Source organism: Neomonachus schauinslandi, chromosome 5 (genome assembly GCF_002201575.2).
Source record: "Neomonachus schauinslandi chromosome 5, ASM220157v2, whole genome shotgun sequence".
In the NCBI taxonomy this organism is placed as follows: Eukaryota; Metazoa; Chordata; class Mammalia; order Carnivora; family Phocidae; genus Neomonachus; species Neomonachus schauinslandi.
In genome coordinates, this window is record NC_058407.1 from 38,309,373 (window position 1) to 38,329,988 (window position 20,616).

Sequence of the window (20,616 nt, forward strand, 5' to 3'; positions counted from 1 at the left end):
CATACTCTCCCTGGGACACAGGCTTTTTGAGAAGAATGGTACAGGAGATCGCTACACTAACAGAATTTTTCTTTCCTTATTGAAGTGGGATGGTTCCTTTGTTTTTTCCAAGTTTACTTAAATAAATCCAATTGTGTTAAATTCTAGAGAGATATAACACCTAAGTAGAATGGAAGGGGACAAGACTAGAGATAAGAAAACCAGGTAGAAAGGTCCAGAAACATGGCTAGGGAGTAGTGATGGGAATGAAGGCATGAATTTCACCTATATCTAGAAAGCGAAGTCCACTGTGGTTGGGGGTTTCCTGGCTGGGAGTGTGGAACTGGAAGAAAAAGTCCAAAATGACTCCTAAATTTCCAGCTTGGGAAACCGGCTAGTAGTCCAACCTACTAGAGAAAGATTCAAGAGCCAGTTGCCTTGGTGTCTTGATGGTGGGGTGGAAGGGGAGCAGATAGAGATGACAATAAAGAGAAATTGACCATAAACAGAATTCTGCCATAAATAAAAATAAGCTGCAGAGCAAGGTAGGCAATAAAGCAAGTGCTGCAGAGCTAGGTTTCCTAGAATAGAAAATCAGCTTCATTACCAAGTTGCTTAACTGCCAGGGCCTCATTTTCCTCACCTGTAAACAGGGACTAGAGCCACAGGGCCTATCTCTTAGGGTTACAGTGGTGGGTGAATAATAGACATCAAACACTTAGAAGGGTACCGGGACTGCAGGATGGGCACAGCGATGGTTAGATATCCTTATTATCATTATTGCTACTATTATCTACCATCTATTATTATCTGCAGGTTCCTACGGTACAACTGAAAGGAGGAGATTCAGAGTTGAATGAAGATCAATGCAGACTGCTGCACGATGTGTCTGCACTTTTAACAAACAGGTTAGGACAGGAAAGAGTGTTATCCTATGAATAAGTGCTATCTCGCTAGGATCGATGTCACCAGGGAGGGGGCTCACTGACTTCAGTGTGTGATATGCCATCGTTCAGTACAGCTAAAACCCCTAAGCAACTTGCAGTATTTCTGCCTGAGAACCAAATTCATCAAAGGGCTTCCGTTTCGCTACATGACACTTTAATTCATAACTGTTTTCTGCAGTTATGAGTACAAGACTTAGGCATTCAGTGCTGAAATGTAATATATATATATATATTTCATATATATATGGTTGAAAAGGCCACATAAAGGTTATCTGTACATTTGAAATTACAGAAGTCATATTTAAATTCGCAGTTTGGGTTAAAAAATTCTATTAGTACATGTTGTCAAGTACAAGCCCCATCGGGGAAATCTACCATAAGCCCGACGGTGTTGGGATGAGCTCCCCCGGTTGATAGACGCTGCCCCTAGAATGACACCGGCAGTGAAATCTAAAAAAAAAAAAACGGGGGGGGGGAGGAGGTCAGGTTAATAAAATAGGCTATAAATTTTTTTAAAAACACTAAAATTCAAGCAGACCTTCTGCTCCGTGTTGGCAATTTTCAGGCGCACACTAAAGATGACACTATTCGTTGCCTGCATGCAGTCCTGTTATACGAATGGCAGGAACCATTTACCCGGGACTATCGTGTGGCTTCAGATCGTGCTTTCTACATACAGATGCTGTATCGTGTTAGGCACAGTGCAGACTGTGTTGTTTTAGTCACAAAAAAGTCCCTGAATGCACTTCAGAGAAATACAATCGATATATCATCTCGCCCTACTTGTGAGACCAAAGTCTCCATCTCCCGCGAGATTTGAGGACGTTCTGAGTGCGGACAGACAATCCTGCTACTGAAATTCCTCCCGTGACACTGAAACATAAACCCTGTTATTAATTTCGATGTGGTAAGAACGGGCAGGAATAAACTTTGGGATTAACCATCACATTCCTTAGCTGTTTCTGCAGCTATTTGTGAACATGTGCAGGGTTAAAAGTAAGTAAATAAAGGTAAAGACATGGAGAAACTAACGACGCAGCTCACGAGCTGATCTTTGCATATATGCACACTCGTTGTAGGGGAAAAGTAGCTGTTCAGTGATGGAGAATATTTATTTTCCAGTAAATGGTGCTGAGTCAATTAAATTTGAAAAAAAGGAAGAAACCAACAAAACAAGCACAAAGCCCCTTTAACCTGTGAGGACAAAGAGAGAGACGTTGGATCCCATCAGCCCATTCCTGTGACTTACATGGGCACACAAAAGCTCAGCGTGTCTTCATAGTATTTGCCTTCGGGACAGTTGCAGCCCTCAATGCAGTCATCACTACACTGCTCCGGGGCGGCGAGGGCCGTGCAGGAGCGGCGACAAAAGGAGGAGCAGTGATGGTACAGCATGCCCCTCTGGCACACGACCCCTAGGATGAAGGAGCATCAGGTGAGAAGGACTGCCACAGGGTGCAGAGGCATTCATGCCGGGTTATAGGTCTCTGATAGAAGTCATGAAAAACAAAGATATATTACGTCAATAAACCTTAGAACAGTCCAGAATCCTACAACAGAAAAAATAAACAAGGGCGCCTGGATGGCTGTCTTGTGCTCAGGTCATGATCCCGGGGTCCTGGGATCGAGTCCCAGGTCGGGCTCCCCACTTGTCCCTCTCCCTCTGCTCCTACCCCCTGCTCCTGCTTGCGGGGGTGCTCTCTCTCTCTCTCTCAAATAAATTTTTTAAAAAATCTTTAAAAAATAAAAATAAAAAAACAGTAAACAAATAAGCAAATAAATAAATAAAATGTTTACAGTTGACCCTTGAACACCATGTGTTTAAACTGCACGGGTTGGTCTACCTATACTTGAATTTTTTCAATAAATACAGAACAGGAGTAAATGTATTTTTTCTTCTTTATGATCTTCTTAATATTTTCTTCCCTCTGGTTTGCTTTATTATAAGAATATACTACATAATACATAGGCAAAATACATGTTTATTGACTATATTATCAGTAAGGCTCTGGGCAACAGGAACCTATTAGTAGTTAAGTGTTCGGGGGAGTCAAAAGTTATACATGGATTTTGACTGTGTGAGTGGGTGGGGAATCAGTGCCAATTCCCACATTGTTCAAGGATCAACTGCATTTTTCTCAATAGAAGTGTAACAGATGTATAAAATTTCTATTTTGAAATGTTTTTAAGTGTGACATTCCATAATAATCTTTAACAGTCTGTACCATATATTTTTAATATTTAAGGTATTTTGCATGTCCAAATAAACTTCCCATCCTCACATTTTAAATCTATTACTGCTATACTGACATCACCTTGTTTGTGACATTCTTTAAACCTAAGGAAACTTTTAAGTCTTCTACAAATAAGGCAAAACTTGGCTTAATTGATCCTTACTCATAGCTCTTATTTTTCACTTTCTGAATAATGTTCATACTTTTTTTCTAAACCTTCCTAATTTCTCTTTAGCCCAACCCAAACTGATTATAGTAGGCAAACTAAAATAATCTAAAAACACACTTGTAAAAAAAAAACCTAGAGGGGCATCTGGGTGGCTCAATCAGTTGAACATGGAGTCTACTTGAGATTCTCTCATTCTCCCTCTGCCCCTCCCTCAGCTTGTGCGTGCACTCTCTCTCTCAAATAAATAAATAAATAAATAATTTTTTTTAAAAACGTAGAAAATTCTAGATAAAACATAACTGAAATTATGTTAAATGTATAATTGATCTTGTGAAAAAAAATGGGGAGGGGTAATCTCCCCGGATACCAGATGTGAGGAGGGAAATAAAATCCAGAACCTAGAGAAGAGAAAGGGAGAATGGGTCCCAGTAATCTTGAACCTTACATTTAACTCATGCAGGAAAGGGACATGAGAGTTGATTCTTCACAAGGCAAGGAACTGGGAGAACTTTAACTTGACCCTCAGAAAAGCTCCTTCCTCAGTTGAAAGATGTACTACAGCAGAGGTCAGCAAACTTTTTCTGTAAAGGGCCAAATGGTAGATGGCCTCAGCTTTGCAGGCCATACATATTGTCTCTGTCACAACTATTCAACTCTGTCCTTGTAGCTCAAAAGCAGCCATAGACAATTTGGATGCATATGGGCAATAAGCTTTATTTACAAAAAATAGGAAGCCCAAGAGTGTCGTTTGTCAACTCCTGGACTAGAAGGAATCTGATCCTAGTACAGGAAGAGGCCAAGAAAGCTTCTCTAATTCTGTGGGGTCAGTGTGAAATAAAGTATCCTCTGAGAAATTAAATCCCGGATTTACATCCTGTGTAGTTGGTATATGAATTTACATTACTTTTATATTTACATTATTTTTGTCTTAGAAAGCCCAAGCTGAGAAATTACTATCAAAACTGACCAGTGATACCCCTGCAGTGATAGGAAAAAGCTTAATGAAACCTGTAGCAGAGAGGGGGTTGGAGAGGTAGAGAGAGTGACACTCCTGAAACCCAGGCCATAAAATATTCTAACAGGTGTGGGGCAGGGGGTAACTCTGATACTAATTAACTCATAAAAAATTATAGAACACATAAAGAAAGGAAACAGTCTACCATGAATGAGACAAGAGACACCATAAGCCATGAGGTTGAACTTGAGATAATTGCCTGTTGTGTAATTTACCTATTTAACTACAAATTGCTTGGGCCACCATACAACATAATGTGTTTCCGTACTTTCCAATACTTAGATATGACATTTCTGTGATAAAATTTTTTTCAAATTTTTCACATTATTTCTGTTGCATATCTCAAACCATGCAGTTGCAACTCTAATATTGCTTATGATAAAAATAGTAAAAAAAAAAAATGATTGGTCTTATCCAATATAGCTCCAATTTTAAGAAGTGAAGTATTTCATTTGTTTTTCATGTTTGTACACTATAATCATATTCCAGATAACTTAGGCACTATTGACTTTTCTTTAAAAAAAAAAGGCAGTTAATTACACAAAAATCTCTAAAGTGTCATCTGATCCTCTTTATCTGTGCCATCATCACACTCACCACAGAATGAAATCTGAGCTCTGAAATCGATGGTAATACCACGCCGGCCACAGAGGTAGGCATAGTGGGCGAGAGCATTGCAGAGACAGGCGCTTCCACACCTGCAGGCATCATGGCGGCACAGCTGATAATACAGCCCCGGGCTGATGGAGACGTGGCAGGGAGCAAAGAGCGCTTGGTGGATAACATCACACTGTGCTGCGTATCCAACTGAACAGAAACCCCCCCACAAAAAAAAAATCCATTAGCACTTATTTACTAGTCTAGCTCATACCCCTAAGTACCAAATTCCAGAACTATCTAAGTATCTTGCTTTCCTAGCCATATACTGAACTGCATATTATTTTCAACAAGAATCACTATTTTCCATTTATCCTGTTTTGTTGGTTTATTTTTACTTTTAGCAATATTGGTGACAGCCCTTATTCCATATTTAATAATCTTTTAGCCAAAAAAAGTATTGTGTTATAACTGAATAATAGGAGTAACAGAAGTGTCGATAGAAATGGCCTCAATCACCCAATCACCCCGTTGTCTGCAGATCTTCATAGAAAATTGCCCAGTTCTGCTGTAAAGAATTGGTGAGTATTGGAAGGCTTATCTCTAGACAACCACACATAGTAAGCATGGTGCCAGATTGTGGATGCTATGGCAACTCCCTGGAATACACAATTATGCAGGAAGGACTGGGAAACATCTCATTCCAATCAAGTTTCTGCGGTAAATGCAATGTGGCAGTTACCATATAGTCATCGAATACAATGTCTGCACAAGGCACAATGTCTGGCAAATATTAGGAGCTGAATAATGTCTGATAAATGAACCTATGAATGCATGAATAAGTGAATAATGAATAGAAATTAGGGATTGGACCACATGCTAAAGGCCATGAAATATAACTACCAAGCCATTTTGGGAGGTCTGTGTAATCATTTCTTGAAAGTTATTGACTGTTCTTTTGAGAATGACTGATCAGATAGAATTATGGAAGTAATCAAGTTTGACAAAGCAATCTAGACCTTTTCTTTCTAAAAAAAAAACGAACTCAGCCATAAAAAAGAATGAAATCTTGCCATTTGCAATGACGTGGATGGAGCTAGAGAATATCATGCTAAGCAAAATAAGTCAGAGAGAGACAAAAACCATATGATTTCACTCATATGTGGAATTTAAGAAACAAAACAAATGAACATGGGGGGAAAACAAACCAAGAAACAGACACTTAACTATAGAGAACAAAGAGAGTTGCTGGAGGGGAGGTGGGTGGGAGATGGGCTAAATGGGTGATGGGTATGAAGGAGGGCACTTGTGATGAGCATCAGGTGTTATATGTAAGTGATGAATCACTTCTACACCTAAAACTAAGATTACACTGTATGTTAACTGGAATTTAAAGAAAAAAAAAAAAACCTGAACTTATTCTGTTGAGTATTTTAAATATATTTATCATTGGTAAGGAAACACATGATAATTATCTGAGTATTATATTTTGCATTGCTATGCATATGTATATGAAAACAAGTAACTTAGACTATAACAACTATAATAGTGTTCTGTTGGTATGCATTCTTCTAATCCCCAAGAACTCCAAAGCAACGAGTACATCAATGGGGCTTTTACTGTGTGTCCTAAGGATTTGTAGATCAAAAAATATTCTTACTAACATTAAGTAAAAGGGTGCCTCAAGAAGATCTTTGTGAAAAAATATCCTTCAGGATCCACTTCAGAATTATTGACTTTTATTATCTATTTTCCTTTTACTGGGGATCTTTCTCTGTTTACCTATTTGAAATTTTTTTTAAAAATGGGTCATGGCAAAGGTGAAGAAGAAGAATATCTAGAATATATGTCATAAAAGACATGAGCTAGGGGGATAAAAGTCATAAAATACATATTTATATATATACATATATATATAATAAAATGGCATGTAGTCAGGGAGGTCATAAAGAAAAGACCAGAGGGGGACACCTGGGTGGCTCAGTTGGTTGAGCGACTGCCTTCGGCTCAGGTCATGATCCTGGAGTCCCGGGATCGAGTCCCGCATCGGGCTCCCTGCTCGGCGGGGAGTCTGCTTCTCCCTCTGACCCTCCTCCCTCTCATGCTCTCTGTCTCTCATTCTCTCTCTCTCAAATAAATAAATAAAATCTTTAAAAAAAAAAAAAAAGACCAGAGGGAAATTGAATTTATCCTTTAGACTCTATTCCAACTTTTACATGTTATTAAAAAAAAAACAAAAAATAAAGTTGCTGCAATATCAAAGAGGAAATCAAGAAAGTTAGAAACAAACTGAGCAAGACTAAGAGAAGGAGAAGGAAATCTATTAGTAGAAATTTGAGGACAGAATAGGGGAGAAAATACCATTAAATGGGAGTGAGATTAAAAGTATTGAATTATGGAAGCCACAAGACTTTAGTCTAATCCTCTTATTATAGGAAAAATGACCACAGGAGTTAACAATCTTCCACAAGTTTAGAAGCTAGCGTAGAGAGAACACCAGCAACACTGAAAGCATTATCTTGTATTCTTTCTAGGACACAGAAACCATAAGTTAATAATAAGGACCATATGATAGTCAACAGAATCCTTCCAAACAACCACTACAAAATCCAGAAATTGTACTGGGTTCTTATGGGTACTTAACCAATATTAATAATGTATATAAAAAAATACATAGAAACAGTAAATTAGCCAAAATAATTAAAGGAACAAATTAAAATTATGAAAATGTTTAATTAAGCATGCATATTAATTTTTTCACAGTGATTTCACAGTGATTTCAGTGATTTCACAGAAGACATATATGTCTTCTTTTATTTGTGAAATCACTGTGTGTGTGTGTGTGTATATATATATATATATATATATGTCTTCTCTTATTGATCAGTGAAATAGCCTTTCACATAGTTTGCTGTGGCTTTAGTAAAAAAACACAGCCAAAATTTCTTGGCATGTTTGTTACACTGTCACTGCAGATTGGAAATCTGGAGCATGACCGTCTCAAATTGTTGCACACTTCTTGGCACAGGCCTCCTTGGATCACTGGCTCCTGCTTATGAAGCCGGAACACCACCGGTCGTGTGATAGTACTAGAAGAATCTGCATGAGCTGTCACATAGTGGAGCTGAAGTGGAACGCTGCAAGACTATAACAGCATTATTACAGTATTTCCCGAGATTTTTCTGTAGCCTTTAAAGAATCTGAAATCTCCAAAATGCTAGCCCATATTTGTGAAGAGTCTAGGGATTCGTAAACACATAAAATAAGTACATTTGTAAATGCAAACTAGTAAATAAAATAGTCATTTTCCAGAGTTCTTTTAAAAAATACCCTAGATTAGATAAAGAGGCATATATAATTCTCTAACTTTATAAGATTACAGTAATGCATGGAATTTTCCTCTAGGTTTACATGCGGGAAGAAGGACTTACTGTTTTGTTGATTAATGTTGCAGGGGTCCACCATAGGAACATGAACAGGTGCAAAACAAGTGGAGGAAACTCTCCAGGCATTGGCATGAAGTTGTGGGGTACCTTCTATCATGCCTGATGGAGAACTAGAGAGCAAAGGTAATATGCATCTTAGTCTCTCCCATTCATTTCATTTTTTCATGGTCTTCAACTATTGAAAAGGAGAACACTATTTTTTTAATTTACAAAGATAACTTAGAGCTTAAAATGTTCTATTTTTTAAAAACACACATGGCATTAGCTTCCTGTTATTAAGACTTCATAATGTGCCTCATTGTAGACATCCATGGTTTTATTTAATAATCACCTCAGCCTTGTGAAGAAAACATAATTTCCATTTTAAAGAGAAAGCAAAGCAGAAGCTCAGAGAAATACCAACAATCGTTCAGCTGATGTGCGTCAGAGCCAAGATTCAAATCCAGTTCTGACCGTTTTAATGAAACATCATTCACACATCCAAATCATTAATGTGTGTGTGGTCTAGGGCGCATGGGCAGAGGTAGAGGTGGGTAGCTCACATGATTCTTTTTAGTGTAAAGACAAATGTCCCAAATATAAATAGCCTATATTTCTGATTCAATATTTCATTTCCATTATGAGCACTAAAATACCGAGGTGCCATCCTGAGGTTACCAAACCAAAAGAAAATTGAGGGAAAATGGTTTAGAAGGCATACTTCATTCGAGGTTGCTCACTTCTTCAGTTTCCTCAGCAAAACAAAATGGAAGAGAAACATCTACCTTTCCAAAATCAGTCTTATAAACCACAACAACATTGAAGAGCCAAACACTAAGATACCCCCTCCAGCAGCCATCAAGATTTACTAACTCATCAACCCATATTTCGTGACAATCCCTATTGGACACTGTACCACACATTGTCAAAACTACCTAGAGAATCAGATTGGACTAAATCTCCTATAGGAAGCTCTGACCAAGCAAAACTTGACCAATGAAAGCCCCAACAACATGGCCAAATAGTCGAGTAGGCTTTATCTCAGTTCTCTATATTGTCCTAAATTAACTGCTTCGGTTACCATTGACCTTAGTCACTAGGAACTATATGGAGTTTCTCACCACAGTGGCTGAGAAAGGAGAATAAAAAGGAGCTTCACAAGCCATTCCACAACACTCATCCCTTGTTCCCACCCTTTCTCCTTCCCTATCCCTCAAAATGAAACCATTCTAGAACTGTAAGGAATTACAGCAAACACCTAACCACAAATCTCATTTTGTTCAACCAAGAACACTGAGCCTCAAAGAAATTGAGGAGCACTAGCTCTTTGCTTTCTTTCTCTCTCCTTCCCTCTTCACCCCTACAAAGGACAATAAAATAGGTCAAGGTGATGGGTATAGTCAGGGTTCCCAGGAGAAACTGACTCAGAGCTTGGCTCTCTTATTTCATTGAATTGACTTGAAACAATAAATACCAAAAAAAGAGGAGGAACCAAAATGCAGACCCATTTACTTATTGCATTTCATTTTATAAAATACCCTTTGGCTCACCATATTTAACTTACTGTAACAAGATTTTCAAGTAATTAATATCTTCCATCCCACTATGTTTGCAGATTCGCATTAACCTTTATGAAGTGAAGAATATTAACTGTTTTGTTGGAAAGCTAAACATTGTCCAAAAGTTATCTCTGCCTCTGAAATATTATCCTGCACTGTTATCACGCCTGAATGTTTATACATGGAGGAGACTGGTGCCTTAGAAAAAGGCAGACAGATCTGCCATCTGTTAAACACTGACTGCTAACCCATTCTGATAAACAAAGAAGAGAAACAAGGCTTCAACCTCTTTTCTGCACATTTTAGCTGAGCCACTTAACATAGTCTGTTTCTTGAATGTGATAAAGATATTGATATTCTGAGCTACAAATAAATGAAACAAAGAACTAAATAAGCTGACAACAAGGTAGTCACACAGAAGAAAAGATAAAATAAATTCTCTTCTGAAATTTAAAATTTTAAATGCCAGTTCTCCTTGTCCGTCCAAATTCTCTTCTTGGTGCCTTATTAAAAGTCCTACCTCCAAAAAATAAAACAAGACAAAACCAGAGAGAGAGAGAGACAAACCATAAGAGACTCTTAATCATAGGAAGCAAACTGAGGGTTGCTGGAGGGGAGGGGGGTGGGGTAACTGGTGATGGACATTAAGGAGGGCACGTGATGTAATGAGCACTGCGTGTTATATAAGACTGATGAATCACAGACCTGTACCTCTGAAACCAATAATACATTATATGTTAATTAATTGAATTTAAATTTAAAAATTTATTTTAAAAAAAAGTCCTACCTCCATGTAGATCAACTATCTACTGCATATAAGGCTCTATGTTAGTTCCTAAGAACAGAAAGATAGAGGACTTGATCCTTATTCTCAAAACCCTCAGAGTTTTAAGTGGAAACCAGACAGATAAGGGACAGATTTTTATAAATAACAGAGTCAAAGTTAACTTTGTCTGGTGGGATATGAGCTCATGTTTTGAAGCAAATAAGTTCTGAATTTGGTTCAACAATATATAGGTATTCACAAGAAAGATTAGGAGGCGGAAGAAATCCCAAATAGGAAAAATATGCAGAAGTGTTTTAAAAAATACGGTATTTGAAAAAAAAAATTAAATCTGGTATTGAGGAAGGGCTTGTCCATGAAATGTTCCCTGGCTACCCATCCCACACTGACCTACTCAAAATCCCTGCTGTGTTTCTAGCCACTACCACACAGCTCAACATATAAGGTCCTGAAATTACCTCAGTGTTTTTATATATGGTTGATTAATACCTTGGGCCCACCTAATTATTTCTTGAAGCCTGTTATCCCCTCCTGACCTGCAATACAAGCTGCCTGAGATGGGAACCAGATGATCCTGCTTAAATTGCACCCCAGTGCTTAGGACAAGAACAGGTGCCCAAAGCATTTTCATTAAATGATACCTTGTGTCTTCTCGCAGCTGGGGAAAACTGCTTTGCCAGTACAAGGGCTACAACTATACTATACTGCTTTTCTTCTGATGAAACACCAGCTATCATAAAAGCCGGTTGATCTGGATGCCAAAAGGTTGCTGTAGAGGTACCATTCATACCAAAGGATATTCATATTTTTAAGGCATAACGTACTATCATTAATACCCAATGATAATTGAGATTTTTTTAAAGATTTTATTTATTTATTTATTCGAGAGAGAGAAAGAGTGAGAGAGCACAAGAGGGGGGAGCGGGAGAGGGAGGAGCAGAATCCCCGCTGAGCAGGGAGCCCGATGCGGGACTCGATCCCGGGACTCCAGGATCATGACCTGAGCCGAAGGCAGTCACTTAACCAACTGAGCCACCCAGGCGCCCCTAATTGAGATTTTTTAAAAAGCAGTGCCTGTTCAAAAATAAAATACTGTTAAGCTTGTTAGGTGGCAAGGGAGACAATCAGGGGTGGTTATTCTGTGGGTTAGCCCATGGACTCTGAGTCACACCACCCAAATTCAAAGCCCAGCTCCACCATATTTGGGCTAAATGACTTTGAGCTATTTACTTGCCACTTTGGGGCCTCCATGAGGCTTTTTCTATAAAACAGAGCTACTAATCAGGGGATTGCTATAAAATTTAAATAGATGATCACGTAAAGCTCTTGGAACAGTGATGACTAAGCTATTAGTAGTTAAGTAAATGTTTTCAGTGAAAGAATTTGTCTCTAATTACTAGTCATTAAATCATGTTAGCTGTCCAGACATCATACTTACAGGAAATCATCCCTTATGTTCCCATTAAAAGTGCCACACAGACCTAGTGTTCTTCTTTTCCATGCACTAGTGAGCTGAATATAAATTCTTTCCCCATCTATAGCAAACAGAATCTTTAAACCAAATGTGGTTTTTAGAAGAATAAATAAGGATGACAGAGTTTGAATTTCAACAATTCCTGTGGGAAAAGAACATACATAAATCAGCTTTGAGATTCATAGGTAGTGTTGTGAAATGCTAGCGTACAGCACCAGAACTCTTCTTTCAAGAGACCGGGAACTAGAATTTAAATAAAAACTTGAAACATTTTTTTAAAAAGAGAGAGAGAGTGAGAGAGCAGGGCATGGAGCAGGCAGACTCCCAGTTCCTGCTCCTTGCTCCAGGGCCAATTTTTGCCACCTTGTGCTTTCTTTTCTCCCATTTCTCTTCTATCTCTCCTTTCTGGGTCTTCAGTGGATCTTTTTAATAGATTATCATGTCCACAGGTAATTTCAGTTGACAAGCATCTCTTGGCAGGTGTGGACAGTCCTTAGCATTTGAAGTCTGTCTTCTTTTTTTTTTTTTTAACTCGTGTGTGTGTGTGTGTGTGTGTGTGTGTGTGTGTGAACTTTTCCACAAACTGGTCATGATTCAATAAGGAAGTGGCACATTCCTCAAAAATTCCCCATTCCCTTGAGACTGTCAGCAAAAAGGGGAGCACAGGACTTGAGGGGTACCATTTTATAAGACACCTTTAGAGACAAGAAACTTGTGTTCAAATCTGAACTGATGACTTTTGCCAGCACAGTATATAGGAACAATCGCTCCTGTATCTCTACCATAATTTCTGCCATCGGTCTGTTCACCACACCCAGAAATCGGAGAATCATTCTTTGATCACTTTGTCCCCCTTGTTGCCCTTCCCCAACCAGCCCTAATTCAATCAGTCACCAGGTTCAGACCACCTTTTTTTTCCTAAATAATTTTTCAATCTCTCTTCTTTCTATTTCTACTGTCACTGCCTTACATCAGTTCCTCCTCCTTCCCTGCATGCCCTACTTCAGTATCATCCTAAGTACTCTCCACGTTTCCTGCCAGCATTTCTTAAAGCCATTTCCACACAGTTGCCATAGTAGTCTACCCAAAAAAAAAAAAAAAGACTTACCAGTCTTCTCATTAACACTTATTATTTATTTGGTTGAATGATATGAGATTGTTATCTCTGTACATAAAAATGGTCAAATAATGAAAATTTCATATTCAATTTCACATCAAGTTCAACTTCCTTAGCATGACAATGAATAGCATGACCATGTAATTTGTAATACAAATTGGGACATCTCTGGGAGTGAGAGTATTAACAATAACTATGCTGGAACACAGGCAGGAAAAAGAAAACCATAATGATGCCCTGCATATAAGGCTTTCCCTGGTCTTCATCCCCACCTATGTCTCTCTTCCCATGGCTAGACAATCTCCATGACCCTCCTCAGGCTTTAGCAGTACCAAACTAGTTATAGTTTCCCCTAAACATACCACACAGTTCTACAACTCCTTGCTTTGCATGGAATGCTTTCCCCACTCTTTCATCCTGACAATCCTCAGCTTTGAATGCTGAACAAGACATCACCTCCTTCAGAAAACTTGCCTGACTATCCTGCACTCTCCTGCCCAAGGCTGGGTGAACTGCCCTCACTTAGACCCCCAAAGTCTCTGTGCATATCTTTCAGTTTATCATATTTTATGGAAGTGGCTGTTTGCGTTTATCTTTCCTCTTGCAAACTCTAGGCCACTTGAACACTAGTTCCCAAAAACATGGTCATCCCTGAGATGTCTAGCTGAGGACCCGGCAACACATAGAAACACAAATGTTAGGTTAGCCAGCCAATGGGAGAAGAATTCATTTAGCTTGTTTGATTGTTGTTGTTAACATAGGTGAAGTACATCATTGCTTCTTACCATTCAGATTGAAGCCTTGGTTAGGACTGGTAAGGATTTGTCCTCCTCTACTAAGGGTCACTTGTTTGTTAAAATCATCCTCCAGAATTAGAGTTATAGACTGAAGGCAGACCAAGCCAAGGTTCTGCATAAAAATCAAATCATCAATTAAAGGAATGAGAGAGAAATAGAGATATAGAAAGAGACAGTGATAATGGGAGAGGGGAATGAGAAAAAGCAAGGGAGAGACAGGGGAGAAGAAAGGAGAAAGAGAGTGCACATAGATAACAATTTCTGGCATGTAGAAGGCTTGAGTATAAGTAATATAATAAAGTAATTACCACATAACCCATCTTATATAGCCCCATTCCCAATAAAATATGTTTTTATATAGTACATTAAGTATACCATATACATATCTATATTTTACATAGAACATTAAATAAAAATGTTCTCAACTAAGTGCCAATAATTATGTTTTCCATAACACATTGTTAAAGTACCTCTCCAAATTCATTTAAGTAGCATATTAGACATAAAAAATTCAATAAGGAAAAGAACAAAGAGAACTAGGATTCTATGTAGAAAGCTTATTCAGACTCCAATGTATTGCAAAGGAAAAAATCAAACTGTAAAAAAAAAAGCAAATAAAATAGCTCAGAATTTTTGTTGGAAATAACCATTTCACACTGGAATAAAACTAAAAAATTAAAGATTTCTGCAAAATTTTGACTATCTGACTTAAGGAGAGGAAAACCTGTGTGTCTTTACAAATAATCGATGTGTTTATTTGAAGAAAAGTTGTAAAATAAATACTTCAGGATGCTAAGAAATTCATCACATCTATTTAGAATATATGAAGCCTATTCACTCCTGTCAAGAATCACCTCTTTAAAATAGTAGTTTTTGAAATAACCAAAAACTTACGTCCATTGTGCAATCATGCATGAAATGTTCAAAAAACTATACATACAAATAGCATTGTTTAAGAAAGAAAATACAATTAAATACATAATATTAAATCTAAAACACATACATTTTCATATTTTAATATCAAATCAGGATGCATCATATAATCAATAGTAAAACATAGATTACCAACATTTTTTCTTTCTTTGTCAAATGTAGAATAATGATACATCTTAGCAATCATTTTTGAAGAAAATAACCGTACCCATTCATATTATCACTCTTAACCTAGAATGAAGCTTGAGTCAAAAACAAAACAAAACAAAGAAAATTCCTCTGGCCATTTTGAGATGTTCCTACCTGTTCACAGTGAGCTTTCTGTAAAGTAATTGTGAATTTATCTTTTCCAGTTCCTTTCACAAGGATGTACTGGCACATTCCAATAAAAGAATAATGTCGACCATCAAATGTTGTAAAATGAGAATCACCCACAACGGAGCATTGAACTACCAAAAAAATAATCACAAAAATAAGAAAAGAGAAAAAGAAGGAGAGAGAGAAGGAGAAGGCGGAGAAAGAAATTATGTTTGTTCTTAAAAAACAAAGTTGACTTAGGGTAAATAATCATGCATCAGAAAGAATAGCTAAAGTTCCTAAAATGAAAAAAAATAAAGTGTCTAAAATGTACTAGTTTGAAAAACTTACTAGATTATGTTATTAAATTTAATTTAAAATTTATTAAATGATAGCTCTTCCATGTAATTTTTAGGTTTTGTAATATTTATACTACTTCAATAAATTTTTACCAGTTTCCTGCTCAAAGCTATCCTTTATTCAATTTTCCATTTATCCTCCAAATATCTGATTTATTGATCATTACATCTCTTGTTATATATGAGATGACCTCATAAAAATCATTGCTATCTTCCTTCAACTTAAAGAAAATTGAAATTTTTTTCTTTAGAAACATTTTAAAAGATTTACCTGGACAGTCATGCTCAGTGCAGTTCCAAACTCCACCAACACATACACTAAATGAAATTATAAGACTATTAATTACTGGTATAGAGAAACTGTATTAATATTTGCATCAATGTACTGATTGATGTACCAAAACATACCATGTTTATAGGTTCAGAATAATCTCACCTATAATTGAAAAATACATTGACAGAAGTTCAATTGACTGATAAATTTGGACTGGCCAGTACCTAAATCATGATTTACTGTGTGTCATACTTACATCACTTAAGATGATACAAAGGGAACACAGAATAGCCTGGAACAAAAGTCCTATGCAGACAGAGAACTTGTTTTATGTCCTTCTCTCATTGCTTAAACTAAAAGAAGTTGCACATGAAAAGTATTTACCTATATTATTAGAGAAACATTCATAAACAGTTAATATATTATCTCATCTATTAAAAATTGAGAAAAGAGACTTTTCTCTTTTGAGGATCATCAGACATTAAAAAGAGAAAAGATGTCCTCTTCTGTAAGATAAATTCTGCCTTCTGCCAGCAAAAAGAGTTTGAGGAGAGAAGGATGGAAGCAGAATCTCTGATAGTCAGGAGCTTAACCGAGTATGTAAGAACATGGTTGGTTATCCACCTGCATGTCACTTACATTACACTAACAGCAAAGGGGAAAGGGCCTGATGACATTTAGACCTGTTTCTTTATAAGACTTCCCTGGAGGGATTCAGTGCTTTCCTGGAATAGTCTTAATTAGCTAATGGAATAAGAAATTCTAAATGTCTCTAATCATGGCCAAGTACTGGCAATACGGAGAGACACTTTTTTAAGTACCCAACAGAGAAGGCCAGGAACACCATTAAGTTCTAGTAGTAAAAGTACAGGCAAAGTACTGGTTACAGATAAGAAGAAAATGCAACAGACAGACGCATTACATGGGTATATGATTTGATGGAATTATTACCAAGGAAAGTGAGAAGAATTAAATCATAAAAGAAATGATAGATTTTCTATATTTTTTGTAGTTCTTTTTTCTGAACTTGCTTTCATCTTTAAAATATGAAAATATATATGGCCCCCTACCCCACTCCCGTAGAGACTTTAAATAAGATGCAAACCGTGTCTTGGAATTTTTGGAAGAAAATCAGTAATAAGTATAATCCTTTAAACATATATCATGAGAAAGATATCAACTAGCCAGGTGCATAGAAATAAATGGCTGTACATTAATCACATACCATTCAGTACATTCTTGTTCAATTTTTGAACCAACTGAATAAGCTAATCCATGAAAACTACACGGGCAGTTTTCCAAGGAGATGCAAGTCCCATTGTCCATTATGAGTCCTATTTAAGAAAAATATGTATCAAATTCTCAAAAGAAATAACAAAAAATGTGTTCTTTGCATGTAATAATTCAACCAAGTTTTATTGAACACCTACTTACACCAGGTGCTGAATATATATATATAATTTTTTTTTTTTTTTTTTACTTTTAAAGAGGTTATTGACAACCTGGTTCTAACTCAGTCAGTAGCTACGTTATAAGGCTCTATTTCGGTGATTTTCAACTTTTTTATTCCATGACTTGCCATCAAAAACTCAGGTTTCACTACACAGGATAAAGGCAACAAGACAGTATTTCCTTGCTTTCGAGGGGAAAAGGGAGGGAAGGAGAGAGAACATATATTCTTGGTTTAATTTCTGTTCATCTCAAAATGAGAGATTTCCATTATTGTCATGCAGATAATAAAGAGCCAGAGAGTGCTACTCAAAGGACCAGTGCAGAGGACCAGCCTTTTCTACCTCCTTAATGGGGAAAGGTGGCCGAGCCAGAATGTAAGTCAACCATGTTACCAAGCACGTGTTTCGTTCAGCTGACTTTTTTCAGAGTAGGAGTTCCTAGGTGAAGGAGCATTGACTTATATTTTGGCACATGGATTTTTATTCTTGTTCAAACTCCTTGTTGTATCATTGGTAAGAAATGGTTCAGGCCTGGCACTGGTCTAAAGATTATGCTTTGAGTGACACTAACAGACCAAAGGGACTGAGGTCAACAGATCTGATTCCAATAGTCCTTGCCCAAGTGAGGAAAACACTTAACATCTCTGGGATTCTATTTTTTTAATATGTAAAAATAAAAGGGTTTGAGTAAATCCTGGTGTTCTTTGTAAAGTTCTATCTGTATAGCAGTCATTCCTAATTTTAAATCTCACCTGTATCACTGGCTCTGTCACTTCTAATTTCAAATATTAAAACTACATCAGGACCAAAATCTTATACTGCCAAAATGTGAGGCTTTTTTTGAAATTGCTTTCGTCTTCAAAATATGAAAATAGACAAATTATTAAATGTCCTTAAATATCCAAGAGAGCAAAAGATTTGTTAACTCATGGTTAACTTCAGGACTCTGGATTCCAAATTTCCTGGGAAATGTACAAAGTAGAAAAGCAGCCATCCTTCCTAGTCACTTTGAGGGCCAAATCCTACAAGGGTAGAAAATTGCAATAGCCCTAATGTCCTGAGACAGGACATTATGATATGATTCTTAGATTGCTGGATACTAGTTTCCATGAGTACAGCCATCATTTCTTTCACGAAGTGCTTACCATCTGCGCAGTAACATCCATCAAGACAATGGAGATTGCTCCCAAGACACTGTTTCTCAAATGTGCAGGTTGGTGGGCAACAACTGATACAATCCCGGTGGACGAAGCTATCATCACATTTATCAGCTAAAATGGGCAAACAAGGGAGCTGTAAGTCAAATCTACTCACCTCTCTTTCAAAAAAAAGTACAGTGTTTTGAAAAGTATGCAAGTTTACCAATGTTATTGTGTCAATGACAAATCTTTGCCAATCATTAGTTTTAAGTGTTAGGATAAACCTGAAATTAACAAAAATACACACGGTTTAGGAAAATAAGAAAACATACTGCATGCTGGAAAGTCATCTCTCCAGTCTTGAATAGGGTGGCCAGCATGGGAACAGGCTCTAGCATACTCAGTGGCTGCTCGGCAATAGGTTTCATCATCATCGGTTCTGGAAAGTGAAGAGAGCCATAGTCACACGGAAATATGGGTAGAAACCAAGCTTTGAGCTCCTGATCTCTAGAAATGCTGAGTGCATGGTGAATATTCTATTATAAACTGATGTCAGCATGCACACATCATGTACAATAATGCAGAAAATATATAAGCATGAGATCCCAACTTCAAAGGGCCTGGGCAAATTGTCTTCATCGAACTATTTCAATGATTTGGCCACTTTTCCTTTGATTCAAAAGAGTCCCTGTACTGAAAAACTTTTCTATTTTAATTATGACATTCTGCCCAGAATCTTTGTATGGATCACTTTGCTCCCACACCAAGTATTCCAGAACTTTTAGAAAATCCTATTAATAAATATAAACAAATTTATATTTATAAATTTAAGCTTTGCGCAGTGGCAGTATCGTAGCCAATGAGGTTTATCCGAGGCACAATTATTGCTAATTGAAACTATATTTATAAATTTACATCTAGAAATCCCATTATAATAGATAAAATTCTATCACAATAAAAGCATCAAATACGAAAATTATTTCCAAGATACCATGCTCTTAATAGTCTACGTGCTGGAATAAAACTAGTACTAATAAAACAGCAGTTTTGAAAGATTGAATAAATAGCATTTAACTTTAAGATTTAAAAGATTTCTCTTTTTTTTTTTTAATTTTTAATTCTTTTAAGCTTAAGTTGCTAAAGCTAGTTACTTTTGTAATATTGCCAAGAGTAAATAATCTCTCATTGTTTTCTTATAATCACCCTAGAAGCTCCCCCAAACAAATATAAGAGGTCTGCCAATTCCCAAAGCAGATTAACATAGCATCTATAAAATAAGCAGTGTTTATAATAAGGTAGTGGACTTGTTTTTCAACCCAATTCAAACTCAAAATTGAATAGTTAAACATCTTACAAGATAATGACCTTAAGAATGTTGTATTTTGTGAACCCTAGCATTTTCAGTATCTCTGTTGTAAAAGCCACACATCTCAAATTGCACTTCTCCTGTGCTGCTGTAATTGGAGTCATACAGCTTATCTAGTCCAATTAACTGAGCTGTAGAGGGAAAAACAAGGCTAAGCACATAAACTTCAGAAGCTCAGAAAATATTCTAAACCTCCAAACAAAAAAATTCTCTAAAAAACAGGGTAAGCTAATATTGTTGAATTCCTAGAAAGATAATAAGTTTCTGATTTACATTAAAAGATGTGCCTTGTTTCCTACAATTAATAGAGGCTTTGAAAGTTAACAAAGTACCTGAATATTGGTTTCCCAACCCAAGGCAACTATTATTAAAATAGCTACCATTTCTTTTTTTTTATGTTATGTTAATCACCATACATTACATCATTAGTTTTTGATGTAGTGTTCCATGATTCATTGTTTGCATATAACACAAGTGCTCCATTCAATATGTGCCCTCTTGAATACCCATCACCAGGCTAACCCATCCCCCTACCCCCTTCCCTCTAGAACCCTCAGTTAGTTTCTCAGAGTCCATAGTCTCTCATGGTTCATCTCTCCGTCAGATTCCCCCCACTTCATTCTTCCCCTCCTGCTATCATCATCTTCTTCTTCTTCTTCTTCTTCTTCTTCTTCTTCTTCTTCTTCTTCTTCTTCTTCTT

General features: G+C 36.9%; 1 protein-coding gene and 1 non-coding gene across 2 annotated transcripts in view; one reads left to right on the forward strand and one right to left on the reverse strand.

Annotated features, from left to right (window-relative positions):
• Nucleotides 1-20,616, reverse strand: part of OTOGL (otogelin like) — a 138,516-nt gene that overhangs the window by 91,419 nt on the left and 26,481 nt on the right. Inside the window, exons 11-21 of the mRNA XM_021678549.2 lie at nt 18,883-18,989; nt 18,557-18,682; nt 17,186-17,294; nt 15,958-16,004; nt 15,334-15,479; nt 14,086-14,209; nt 12,148-12,325; nt 8,373-8,497; nt 4,942-5,151; nt 2,176-2,341; nt 1,302-1,376 (exon numbers count right to left, since the gene is read on the reverse strand). Of these exons, the coding sequence (XP_021534224.2) occupies nt 1,302-1,376; nt 2,176-2,341; nt 4,942-5,151; nt 8,373-8,497; nt 12,148-12,325; nt 14,086-14,209; nt 15,334-15,479; nt 15,958-16,004; nt 17,186-17,294; nt 18,557-18,682; nt 18,883-18,989 (1,413 nt within the window). The remainder of the gene's footprint in view (nt 1-1,301; nt 1,377-2,175; nt 2,342-4,941; nt 5,152-8,372; nt 8,498-12,147; nt 12,326-14,085; nt 14,210-15,333; nt 15,480-15,957; nt 16,005-17,185; nt 17,295-18,556; nt 18,683-18,882; nt 18,990-20,616) is intronic.
• Nucleotides 19,381-19,515, forward strand: LOC123324902. Its single transcript, XR_006540097.1, has one exon. It is a non-coding gene; the product is annotated as a U4 spliceosomal RNA (small nuclear RNA).